At 42.0% G+C, this 13,096-nt stretch overlaps 1 protein-coding gene across 6 annotated transcripts in view; it reads left to right on the plus strand.

Annotated features, from left to right (window-relative positions):
* SLC39A11 (solute carrier family 39 member 11) overlaps positions 1-13,096 on the plus strand; it is a 618,770-nt gene that overhangs the window by 58,527 nt on the left and 547,147 nt on the right. For all 6 annotated transcript variants that reach the window (XM_077253431.1, XM_077253433.1, XM_077253434.1 and 3 more), the window contains exon 2: positions 10,741-10,857. In XM_077253431.1, coding sequence (XP_077109546.1) covers positions 10,750-10,857 — 108 coding nt within the window. In that variant the 5' untranslated portion in view covers positions 10,741-10,749. The remainder of the gene's footprint in view (positions 1-10,740; positions 10,858-13,096) is intronic.

Genomic DNA, 13,096 nt, shown 5'->3' on the forward strand with positions numbered 1-13,096 from the left:
TGTTGCCCATGTGAAAATGAAAAAATTGAGGCTAAAAGAAATTTTGTGTGAAAAAAAAAGTACTTTTTCATTTTTACAGATCAATTTGTGAAGCACCTGAGGGTTTAAAGTGCTCACTATGCATCTAGATAAGTTCCTTGGGGGGGTCTAGTTTCCAAAATGGGGTCACTTGTGGGGGAGTTCCAATGTTTAGGCACACAGGGGCTCTCCAAACCTGACATGGTGTCCGCTAACGATGGAGATAATTTTTCATTCAAAAAGTCAAATGGCGCTCCTTCCCTTCCGAGCCTTATTATGTGCCGAAACAGTAGTTTACCCCCACATATGAGGTATTGGCGTACTCAGGAGAAATTGCCCAACAAATTTTAGGATCCATTTTATCCTGTTGCCCATGTGAAAATGAAAAAATTGAGGCTAAAAGAAATTTTGTGTGAAAAAAAAGTACTTTTTAATTTTTACGGATTAATTTGTGAAGCACCTGGGGGTTTAAAGTGCTCACTATGCTTCTAGATAAGTTCCTTGGGGGGTGTAGTTTCCAAAATGGGGTCACTTGTGGCGGAGCTCCAATGTTTAGGCACACGGGGGCTCTCCAAACGCGACATGGTGTCCGCTAAAGATTGGAGCCAATTTTTCATTCAAAAAGTCAAATGGCGCTCCTTCCCTTCCGAGCCCTGCCGTGCGCCCAAACAGTGGTTTACCCCCACATATGAGGTATCAGCGTACTCAGGACAAATTGGACAACAACATTCGTGGTCCAGTTTCTCGTTTTACCCTTGGGAAAAAAAAAAAAGTGTTGCGAAAAGATCATTTTTGTGACTAAAAAGTTAAATGTTAATTTTTCCCCTCCATGTTGCTTCTGCTGCTGTGAAACACCTGAAGGGTTAATAAACTTCTTGAATGTGGTTTTGAGCACCTTGAGGGGTGCAGTTTTTAGAATGGTGTCACTTTTGGGTATTTTCAGCCATATAGAACCCTCAAACTGACTTCAAATGTGAGGTGGTCCCTAAAAAAAATGGTTTTGTAAATTTTGTTGTAAAAATGAGAAATCACTGGTCAAATTTTAACCCTTATAACTTCTTAGCAAAAAAAAAATTTGTTTCCAAAATTGTGCTGATGTAAAGTAGACATGTGGGAAATGTTATTTATTAACTATTTTGTGTCACATAACTCTCTGGTTTAACAGAATAAAAATTCAAAATGTGAAAATTGCAAAATTTTCAAATTTTTCGCCAAATTCCGTTTTTTTTCACAAATAAACGCAGAAATTATCGACCTAAATTTACCACTAACATGAAGCCCAATATGTCACGAAAAAACAATCTCAGAACCGCAAGGATCCGTTGAAGCGTTCCTGAGTTATTACCTCATAAAGGGACACTGGTCAGAATTGCAAAAAACGGCAAGGTCATTAAGGCCAAAATAGGCTGGGTCATGAAGGGGTTAATACTCCTTCATGGTATGCAAATATCCGTGATCAAACCATCTATCCAAAAGCATAAAACTTCTATTAGAGCAGATGAAAAACAGCTAAAATAGAGGTCCAAAACAGCCTTCTTTCACCCAAAACAGTATTAATAATTCATAAGCTAATTTCTAGGCATGATCCAACTTGCTTCTTCTGCTTATGAGCCTCCAGAAATCAAAGGATATTTGATAAGTTCAGAAGCAATGCTAGGCTTTTTGGGATCTGCTGCTGTATACTTTTCTTTTAAAAAAGACATGCCTTTCTTCTTGCGTTTGTGTGTTGTCCTTGGCTATCTCTGCCAGTCCAGTACAGATTGATAGAATTTACTAGTTGATGACTTGTAGTTAGTTACTGGATTGCTCCTTTTTAAAGAACACATTTTACTAGTTTTAGCATGTTAAACTAGCTACATTATAAAATAGTGGCTGCAGACCTGAATAAAACATAGTTTTAATGTTTAATTTCTCCTTCTGCTTTGCGGAGATACTAGTTTCTAAAGTTTAGGTTATAATTTATGCTGTAGTTCAACTGGGTATTACCAGAGATTTGTCTCTGGGGATCTGTAATTCTTCTACTGCTTGAGGTTGACCTGTCTTAAGCTGGCAGCATCATGCAGGGGAGAAAAGAACAAGCCCTACTCTATTTACTGATCTTTGCAGCTACTATGTAGAGATACAGCAGCGCTAAGTTATGTATCATTACAAACACTTCCAGATTTAATCTCCCTGCAGTCAGTGTGGGCAGAATATCAGCTGATAGCATTATGTGATGAGATCTATCTGGAAGTGTTTGAAATGATAAATATTTCTGCAGCTACTGTATAGAGAGAGTACAGCAGAGCTGAATTATGTATCATTACAAACACTTCCAGATTTCAAAGCATGGCAGTCAGTGTGGAGTGTCAGCCTGTGAGATGAGAACTGGAAGTGTTTGTAATTATGCATAACTTTGCAGCTACTGTATGTATCTCTATATTGTAGCTGCAGACTTGTGTATCATCACAAACACTTCCAGATCTAATCTCACAATGCTCTCACTTCTTACCCTCCTTCTACACTGACGACTATGAGATGAGATCATGAAATGTTAGTATTGATACATGACTCTGCTATATCTCTACACAGTAATTGCAGAAATGTATGAGGAGAGGACAGCATGTTTTTTTCTGCCATGCATGACGCTGCTTGCAGAACCACGCCGATCCTGAAAAGGAAGGGGATTTCTCTCTTTATGGGTTTTCCCTGACTATCAACTGCTCAACTGATTCATGTAAATGAATTTGGGTGCTACTTTATAGGGAAAAACTGGAAAATGGTTACAACATTGCAACCCCTTAATTCTCAGTATCACAGAAATAAACCCCCATTAATGCCATCACTTACTGAGTAGAGAATATCGCAGCTCTATTAAAACGAGGGATCCAAATCAACAAGCAATGCAGCTATGCTTTCCTAAAAGCTGTCTTCAGCTATTGTGCAATCTCGCTAAATAGATCATTTTCTTGCACTTCTAAAGTGTGAACCAGAGCTCTGCTGTCCATCCCAAAAAGATTCTTACCTCAAATACAGTCAGATTCTTGCCTGATTGTTGGAACTGGGTTTCACGTTGTACCAGTATTTGGTCAAATTCAGACATCAGTTTGAGCACAGAAGACAATGAACAGATGGTCCGTGGGTCTCTTGACCCAAAGTTGACTGCCTCATATATGTCAATATTCAGACTGATCTCAGAATTTGGCCATAGTCTGATATCAGTGAAGGGGCAAGTCGATTTTCTACATCGTAACCATCACATGCAACTTAGTTTTACATTGCACTTGAAAAATAAATGTCACCCGATTGTGTAATTGAAGGTCTTAATCTCCCTGCGCGCGTCTATATCCTCTTATAATCCTGAGGCATTTTTCCCCCACTGTTTGCAGGATTTCATCTCCATTGCTACCAGTAAAGCTTTCAATCATTACTAGGCATCAGTCACTAGCCTTATTTTCTTTGCAGTGCAATTTCTCAGTAGAGCTGTCACACGCTGAGGAACAGTTGTTGTTTTATCGCTGTTGAGTTACACATTTCTCCAGATTAAGGATTTGTGTATTGGCAACAGGTCTGATTGCAGCGCAGCCTCCTCTTCCGTGTACGCGAGTCCGGATCCTGCTCCGTCCATTGTGCAAGTGTTTACATTTGGAGGCTGCAGATAGATATGTGGGTGGGAAATACTTTCCGATAAGCCAGAGATGGATAGGGTTAAGTTATGTCAGGAAGAAATGTGCCCTGTACACAATGATGACCTGCTATGTATCTAATAACCCATCACTTGGTAAGGTGGTCCCAAAACTGTATGTAGCGTAATATAGAAAAGTGGTGTGCAACCTGTGGCTCTCCACAAGTTTTACATCACATGCGGAGGGGGGAGGAAAGGTTGCTTTTTGCTCAGATAGACAATACATAAAGATCAGTTATGGCCTATTATGTTTAGGGAAGTAATGCAAATTATCACATAGCAATAATTTAACTACAGGTTCTGCCCATTAAACATGTACAAAAACATACATGAGTTTTAGTGCTGCCTGTTCGAGAGATCCTCGAGAGCTGCATGTATTTCCAAACTCATTGTCATAGGCCACCTGCCATCCCATGAACTGGCATTAGGCTACGTTCACATTTGCGTTGTGCGCCGCAGTGTCGGCGCCGCAACGCACAACGCAAACAAAAACGCAGCAAAACGCATGCACAACGCTGCGTTTTGCGCCGCATGCGTCCTTTTTTTCATTGATTTTGGACGCAGCAAAAATGCAACTTGCTGCGTCCTCTGCGCCCGGACGCGGGCGCCGCAGTGACGCATGCGGCGCAAAACGCAAGTGCGACGCATGTCCATGCGCCCCCATGTTAAATATAGGGGCGCATGGCGCATGCAGCGACGCTGCGGCGCCCGACGCTGCGGCGCTGACCGCAAATGTGAACGTAGCCTTACACACAAAAAAATCTTCCCGATGTGGCACCTGGAGATTTTCTTACTTTTACGAAATCTTACCAGTTGTCACAGGAGTATTAGACATTTCAGGATAGTTGGCAGGTGTTCTCCCAGCTCCATTTTAGAAGGGTTTTAGGCTACAGACAGTGCCTACTTATAAGGCCATATTATACGCAATTTTTTTTTTCTTGAAGCGTGTGGGTTTTTATTTTTTTCCACAGCCTTTTGATTGGACAGTGCCTAGTTTGGAGCGTTTCCATCATGAGACAATTCAAAGACATGACATGCACTTTCTTTTCACATTTTCAAAGCCTAAGGTGGAAGAAAGGCGTTCAAAACATGGAACAAATGACCAGCAAAGTGGTTTTACAATAGAAATGGATGGGAAAAGTATTTCAAGTGTTTTTGACCTGCTACAAAAGACTCCTCAAAAACCTTTATGCACATACCCAAAGGCTACGTGTACATAGAGTTTTTTTGCTGAGTTTTCGAAGTACAGAGTGGCTATTTCCACAGGACGTCCAATGTTTTCCAATGTTTTTTGTGAAGTCTTTTTTACTTTCATTTCCTGCTCGTTTTTCTCTCCATTGAATATCAAGAAGCGGCTAGCACTTTTTAAACAAAACTTTTTGGCTTGCCTTGTAAAGTTCTGAGCAGCAAACTCCAGAAGAATGATCCGCTAATTTTTTTTTAACTGCTTTGTGATTTTCGAAACTTAGAGCTGTTAAGTCATTCAAAAGCCTGAACATGTGTACAGCAAAGTTATTTTTATATAGAATTGCTTATGTTAATTTTTTTTTTTCTTTTTATATAGGCTTTTCAAGAGGTTTCCGCAGCGGAACCGCCTGAAAAAGACGTTGTGTGCTCCTAGCCACTAAACATAAACTCCAAAGTTTTTGTAGAGTTTTGAGATTTAGAGGAGGATTTGGAGAGTTTATTCTCAGTTTCTGTTACAAGAAACTCCTTGAAAAACTCAGTGTACACATAAGACCAAAGGTACCTTCACACTGAACAACTTAACAACGATATCGCTAGCGATCCGTGACGTTGCAGCGTCCTGGATAGCGATATCGTTGTATTTGACACGCAGCAGCGATCAGGATCCTGCTGTGATATCGTTGGTCGGAGCTAGAAGGCCAGCACCTTATTTCGTCGCTGGATCACCCGCTGACATCACTGGATCGGTGTGTGTGACACCGATCCAGCGAGGTCTTCACTGGTAACCAGGGTAAACATCGGGTTACTAAGCGCAGGGCTGCGCTTAGTAACCCGATATTTACCCTGGTTACCATTGTAAATGTAAAAAAAACCAAACACTACATACTCACCTTCTGATGTCTGTCGCGTCCCCCGGCGTCCGCTTCCCTGCACTGTGTCAGCGCCGGCCGGCCGTAAAGCAGAGCACAGCGGTGACGTCACCGCTCTGCTTTAGGGCCGGCGCTTACACAGTGCAGGGAAGTGGACGCCGGGGGACGCGACAGACACCGGAATGTAAGTATGTAGTGTTTGTTTTTTTTTTACATTTACACTGGTAACCAGGGTAAACATCGGGTTACTAAGCGCGGCCCTGCGCTTAGTAACCCGATGTTTACCCTGGTTACCCGGGGACTTCGGCATCGTTGGTCGCTGGAGAGCTGTTTGTGTGACAGCTCTCCAGCGACCACACAACGACGAAACAGCGACGCTGCAGCGATCGGCATCGTTGTCTATATCGCTGCAGCGTCGCTTAATGTGACGGTACCTTAAGAAGTCTTCAAATTCCCAGCAGTACCACCGCAGTAGAAAGACAATGAGTCCAGATCAATGAGTTATCTGTATAAGACTGGATACAGCAGCTAATCCAGAACAAGAGATGCTCTTTGTAACTCTTCACTAGAGTTTAGCGAATTTGTTCGGGTCGCCGCTTATTCGGCAAGCTGTAACGCTTACCGAATAAGCTGCAGAGGGAACCCAGATACATGAAGCACGCCGGATGATCAGATGATCGGTGCCGCAGCTGCATGTGTAGCGGCTGTGTCACAGTCACAGCACATGCATTGAGAGCCCAACACACAGGCTTATCCATGCATGTGCTGTGACTGTCACACAGCCGTGCTACATGGAGCTGCGGCGCCGATCAGCCGGTGCGCTCTATGTATCCGGGTTCCCACTGCAGCTTATTCGGTAAGTGCTTATAGCTGGCCGAATAAGCCCTGACCTTCTCAAATTCGCTCAACTCTACTCTTGGACAATAAATGATCATAAACAGGGGACATCCTCTATTAATTCAGATTACGGAATATGAAAATTGTTTTTCACAAGGCATTGTAAGAACATTAGTTATGCCCTCATTTTAGGGTACAGGTGGAGTGGTAGAATCACTCTTCACCTGGGTGCTGCACATGTAATACAGACACCAAGTTGAGGCAATGTTACAGCCGTCTTAAATTTGGCATTACAGTTTGCACAAAGCTGGATCCCACGTAGTGATCATCCAGGGGAAAATTTTTCTTTTATTACCACCTAAACACTAAAGCCCAAATTCATAAAAGTTAAATCGGCACATTAATGAGCAGTCTGAGAAATCTTCCTGCAAAGTTTTTCTCCGATGCCTCAAAATTCTCTTTTGCACTGTTTTCTTTTTTCCATTTGGCAATATTACAGATGGGAAATACTCAGTAAATTCTGCGTTCGGCAATAGCTCCCTAGCTCCCTCACTATCTCTTATTAATCTGGCTCCATTCATCTCCGAGGCTGTGTTTAAAAATAAGTGAAGGTTTTTTCCGTGTATCTAAGTACACCATCAGTTAAAATGTCTGAAATTTCTTCCGAAAGTCACGGAAATTCCAGTTCTCTTTATGTTGTGCAGACCCCATATGAAGACTCGGTAATAAATAACCGGGGGTTCATGTGAAGTGGTTTGGGATGCTCCTTGCAGACACCAAAGCTGGGGATGGTTTGTTAGCTGGAGACTGTGATATAGGCCGAGGGGACATAACGGTGACATGATGACACACAATTGGGACCTGGTTCCTAGCTTTTGTGACATAAGGTACCTAGGATGTCTTAGCTCTCTATGAGGAGTGACACAGTCCGAATTTCGTATGGGTTCTGTAACATGCTCTATTTTTGCAGTAAGGGATAAAAATGTTATAATAAAGCTTATGTGTCCTATAATTGTCATAGTTACATAGTTAGTACGGTTGAAAAAAGATGAGTGTCTATTAAAGGGAACCTGTCAGCAGTTTTGGTTGATAGAAGATACGGCCACCACCTTTCAGGGCTTATCTACAGCATTCTATAATGCTGTAGATAAGCCCCCGATCTGACCTGCAAGATAAGAAAAATAAGTTTTATTATACTCACACGGGGGGTTTAGGGTCCAGTGCGGTCCGGTGCGAAGGGTGTCACAGGTCCGGGTCCGGCTCCTCCCATCTTCTTGCGATGCCGCCCTCCTGTTGCTTTATGGCTCCCCGGCATCACGCCCCGGCGCAGGTGTACTTATCTGCCCTGTTGAGGGCAGAGTAAAGTACTGCAGTGCGCAGGTGCCGGGAAAGGTCAGCGAGGCCCAGCACCTGGGCACTGCAGTACTTTACCCTCAGCAAGGCAGAGAATTATGCCTGCGCAGGGGCGCGATGGCGGGGAGCCATGAAGCAACAGGAGGGCGGCATTGCAAGAAGATGGGAGGAGCCGGACCCGGACCTGTGACACCCATCAGACCGGGCCACCCCCCAGGTGAGTATAATAAAACTTATTTTTCTTATGTTTCAGGTCTGATCGGGGGCTTATCTACAGCATTATAGAAAGCTGTAGATAAGCCCTGAAAGGCGGTGGCCATAGCTTCTATCGACCAAAACTGCTGACAGGTTCCCTTTAAGTTCAACTGAGTGATGGGAAAGGGTAAGTGCATGATCGGGTCCGCCCCAGAAGAGCTAATCTTTCCCTCCTAATCCCAATTGTCGATCTACTGGAATATTCATTCAGAAAAGACTTTACACATTTATATATGCATTTATTTTCTTCTAAAAAAAAATCCCTCAGTAATATTTCTTATGGTAAATAAGCCTTGTCTCCTCTGTAAATTGAATCTTTCTTTCTCCAGAGATGGTTTTAGCATTGGTCCATACTCTTTGTATGGGCTATTTATGTAATTGTACAAGTTAATCATGTTCTCCCTTTAGACTTCTCTTCTCAAGACTAAATACATTTAACTTTATTTTTTTTATTCTTTCCTGATAACTAAGATCCTCCATGCCCCTTACCAGTCTTGTGGCTCTTCTTTACACCTTTTCTAATCACAGGGTGTCTTGTCTATGAACCAGTGCCCAGAACTGAACTGCATATTCCAGATGAGGTTGCATCAACATTTTGTAAATTGCTAGTTTTACATCTCTGTCCTGCAAGTTTATTCCTCTTTTGATACATGACAATATCCTGCTGGCTTTAGGCTGTGTGCACACGTTGCAGATTTTTGCGCTTTTTTCGCTAAAAAACGCATACATTATGCATCCCATCATTTAGGATGCATTCCGCAATTTTTGTGCACATGATGCTTTTTTTTTCCGCGAAAAAACGCATTGCGGTAAAAAAACGTAGCATGTTCATTAATTTTGCGGATTTGTTGCAGATTTCCCACTATATCATTGCATTGGGAAATCTCCAGAAAAAAAACGCGCAAAAAACGCATGCGGAAAATGTCCGGTTTTGCTCAGGAAATTTCTGCAAGAAATCCTGAACGTGTGCACATAGCCTTAGAAGTCAATGATTTACATTGCATGCTGTTATTTAGTCCGTGAGCTACAAGTACACTGAAATTATCACAAGATGACAAGGTGATAGAATATTTCCCAATCTCACAAAATCAGTGGTAGCTTGGTGAGAATAGATAAAACCTAACTGTTAATATATTAATAAATACAATGAATAAAAGAGAAAAACGACCGTGATCACATATACAGCTCGGGCAAAAATTTAGAGACCACTGCAAAATGTTCAATTTGTCTGATTTTTCTCTTTATAGGTATATTTTTGAGTAAAATGTCAATTGTTCTTTTATTGTATAAACTTCTGACAACATGGCTCCGAATTTCCAAGCAATACATTTTTTGCATTTTTTTTCTGACAAAGAAAAATGGTCAAGATTTAAAAAAAAAAAAAAAACCCCAGTGCTTTCATACCTCAAATAATGCAAAGAAAACAAGTTAATAATCACTTAGAAGCAACAATACTAATGTTTTAACTCAGGAAGAGTTCAGAAATCAATATTATGTGGAATAACCATGATTTTTAATCACAGCTTTCATGTGTCTTGGCATGCTTTCCACCAGTCTTTCACACTGCTCCTGGCACAAGTATGTAAGCAGTTCTTCTTTGTTTGATGGCTTGTGACTATCCATCATCCTGTTGATTACATTCCAGAGGTTTTCAATGGGGTTCAGGTCCGGAGATTGGGCTGCCCATGACAGGTATTGATGTGGTGGTCTCCTAATTTTTGCCAGAGCTGTAGGTCTTAAAAAGAGGTATTGATCAGTACTTCACCATGGATACCTGAAAGCGACAACGGTCATATATAGTATACATATACAAAATGTATATGAAGTGCATGAGGAAATGTCCAATGGACAGCTGATACAGCTTACAAAAAAATGGAAATCTCTCATCAAATGTTGCAGTTCATTTGGCGACCAAGTAGACCCACATCATCTGGTGCCTCAAAGGAGACAATCCTCATCAGGTCTGAATGGAGTAAAGGCAGGAGCATTAACCCTACAAAGCTCTATTGGTCACTATAATGTCCCTGAACTCGGCTAGCACCCGAGCATCCTCAGATAACACCTTAGGCTACTTTCACATTTCTATCAGTAGGTCCCGGGCAGGAAAGAGACAGAGAGTGAGATTTCCTGACGGGCATGCGCAGACGGAAAAACAGGATGCGACGCATCCCTTGAACGTTTTTTCCAGACGACGGGCCGCCAAAATCCGACGCAACCAGTGCACAACGGATGCAGCGTGTGGCCATACGTGGCGATCCGTCGGCAATACAAGTCTATGGGAAAAAACGCATCCTGCGGGCAAATTTGCAGGCTGCGTTTTTTTCCCAAAACGACGCAATGTGACGGATACAAAACAACGTAAGTGTGAAAGTAGCCTTACTAATAAGCACGTTCACTGATTGCTAGTTACTTTATTAGTACTATATTAATGACAACCAGTACAGCCGCCATTAAGGCTCTACTAAATTGTCAGGTTTACTACGCTCATCTCCCGTTATGTGCTTGATGTGACGATTGATGTAATTAATTAAAACTACATTTCTACCTTTTTTTAAGGGTCTGAAAATGATTGAAGGATACAGTCCTGTAATACAGTCTCTTTTGGGAACGTTGTTCACGTGGGGACTGACAGCAGCTGGTTCTGCTTTGGTTTTTGTGTTCGCCACAGGACAGGTGAGTGATAGGTGTTGGTTTTAACCTTTTAATGTCACAGCCAATTTTTTTTTGTTTGTTTTTTTTCTTCCTTTTTTTCAAGAGCCATCATTTTTTTTATTTTTCTGGTAACATAAATGAACAAGGGCTTGTTTTTTTGTGGGACAAGTTTTAGGTTTAGGGTATGTGCACACGATCAGGAATTGGCAGCGCTTTGGACGCAGCACATGTCCGCTGCATCCAAAGCGCTGCTGGCTATTGAACGCAGGTGAATCTGCACGTGTTCATTGAACCGTGAGAATTCACCACATCCAATACATTGTACAAGTGAAATTAGAAATTGACATGCAGCAGTCTGGAGTATAGTTCTTCTGATTTGCTATTTCGCTCATCCTATGTGCAGGGCAGTAGTAGCTTAGGTATCCATACTATAGTTATGATCACTTATATAATGACAGTTGATAGCCGTAAAAATTGATACCTAAGCTACTGTAATGCCCTGCACATGGCATAAACAGAATTACTACAACAATTGGAGGTACTTACTAATATTATTATACCTACTGCATATTGGGAGAGGATCTTGGAGATGGAAATACCCCTTTAAGGCTATGTTCACATTTCCAGTAATCATCTGTCAGAACAGATCCAGTAGCAATCCGTTGTCAAAAAAGTTGTGCGAACTCAACTTCTTTGTCCGTTTTTTTTTTTTTTTAAAGAACCAAAAAAGTTGTGACTCCATAACTTTTTTGCTACTTGGTTGCTGCTGGATCCATGGTAGCTGATGATTACAGGATATGTGAACATGTCCTAAGTGGTTAGACAGCAGCGTTTTCGAGCTATCTCCTATCTCTGCTGTTAGATGCAGATGTTGGCTGCATTAGGGGGAAGGAATGACTGCTGTTATGTGCCTTTTAGGAGCTGCTTAAATCAGCCTTGACAGTGTGTAGGGTCACTCTATATTGACAAGGAGAATGACAGCATACACTTGTCATTGTATTTATAGATTTACAGGCGGAGTAACAGAGGGAACAGCGCATAGATCGGATTTAGGGCAGCATGGTAGCCTTGCAGCGCTAGGGTCCTGGGTTCAAAACGGACCAAGGACAACATCTGCAAGGAGATTGTATGTTGTTGTGTGTTTGCTTGGGTATTTTCCGGGTTCCCCAGTTTCCTCCCAAAGACTTACCGATAGGGAATTTATATTATGAGCCCCAATGGGGACAGTGATTATGATATCTGTGAAGTGCTGTGGAACTAATTAGTAGAATAAAGACAAGTGATGAGCGAATATACTCGTTACTCGAGATTTCTCGAGCACGCTCGGGGGTCTTCCCGAGTATATGTAAGTACTCGGAGATTTAGTTTTCATTGCCGCAGCTGAATGATTTACATCTGTTAGCCAGCATAAGAAATCTCGAGTAACGAGTATATTCGCTCATCACTAATAAAGACATATAACAGAATAGGTGTCTTGATTACTTGTGGTTCCTGTTATCATGAGAGATGGGGTCCTGTGTCATGTGTTTGAATAGAGCGCTGCTGCACGTGTGCGGCCCCTTTATGCTCTCTCTATGGGACTGAGAAAGCGTCTGCAGTGCACGCTGATGTCAGGCAGTAATTCATATGACAAACTTTGTTTTTGTGCCTGATAATGATGAGCAAATTCAGTAGTTGACTGTAATTTGGCAAGGAAATCCGATTTGCATCTAAAGTTCCTTGTACTGCTCTGGGGTCTTTACAGACTCCAGAGAGCATAATAAACATAAGATGAAAAAAAAGAAAACCTTGTTGATCACTTGTTCCACTGCCGGCGCGTCCTGTATGGTTCTTCAGCGCATCATGCTCTTTGCATGTCTTTGTCAGCTCTTCAGTTTTCTTAACTCTGCCCCTGAGCTTCCAGTGGCCTCAGACATAATAATGATGCGCAGTACACGAGGTGCTTCCTAGGCCTTGGGAGACGCAGGTCATAACATCTGAGGGTTACTCTGCATGAAGATGATGGGAGACCCAGAACTGCAGGGGGCAAGAAGAGGTGGGGGCGTTATGGCAGCCAACAGGCGCGATAAGTGTACATATTTATATATAATATTATATAATTTTTTATTTTTTTTTACAGCAATTTACAAATCTGCAAGATGCTGGGCAGCTGCAATTTTGCATGAAGTAAATAGCCTGTAACACCTCATGACTGTAATCTTACTACATGGGGTTAAAACTATTGCAGTCCAGCAGAAGCAGGTCAGGTGGTAGCTGTCGG

The sequence above is a fragment of the Ranitomeya variabilis genome, chromosome 4 (assembly GCF_051348905.1).
Source record: "Ranitomeya variabilis isolate aRanVar5 chromosome 4, aRanVar5.hap1, whole genome shotgun sequence".
Taxonomy (NCBI): domain Eukaryota; kingdom Metazoa; phylum Chordata; class Amphibia; order Anura; family Dendrobatidae; genus Ranitomeya; species Ranitomeya variabilis.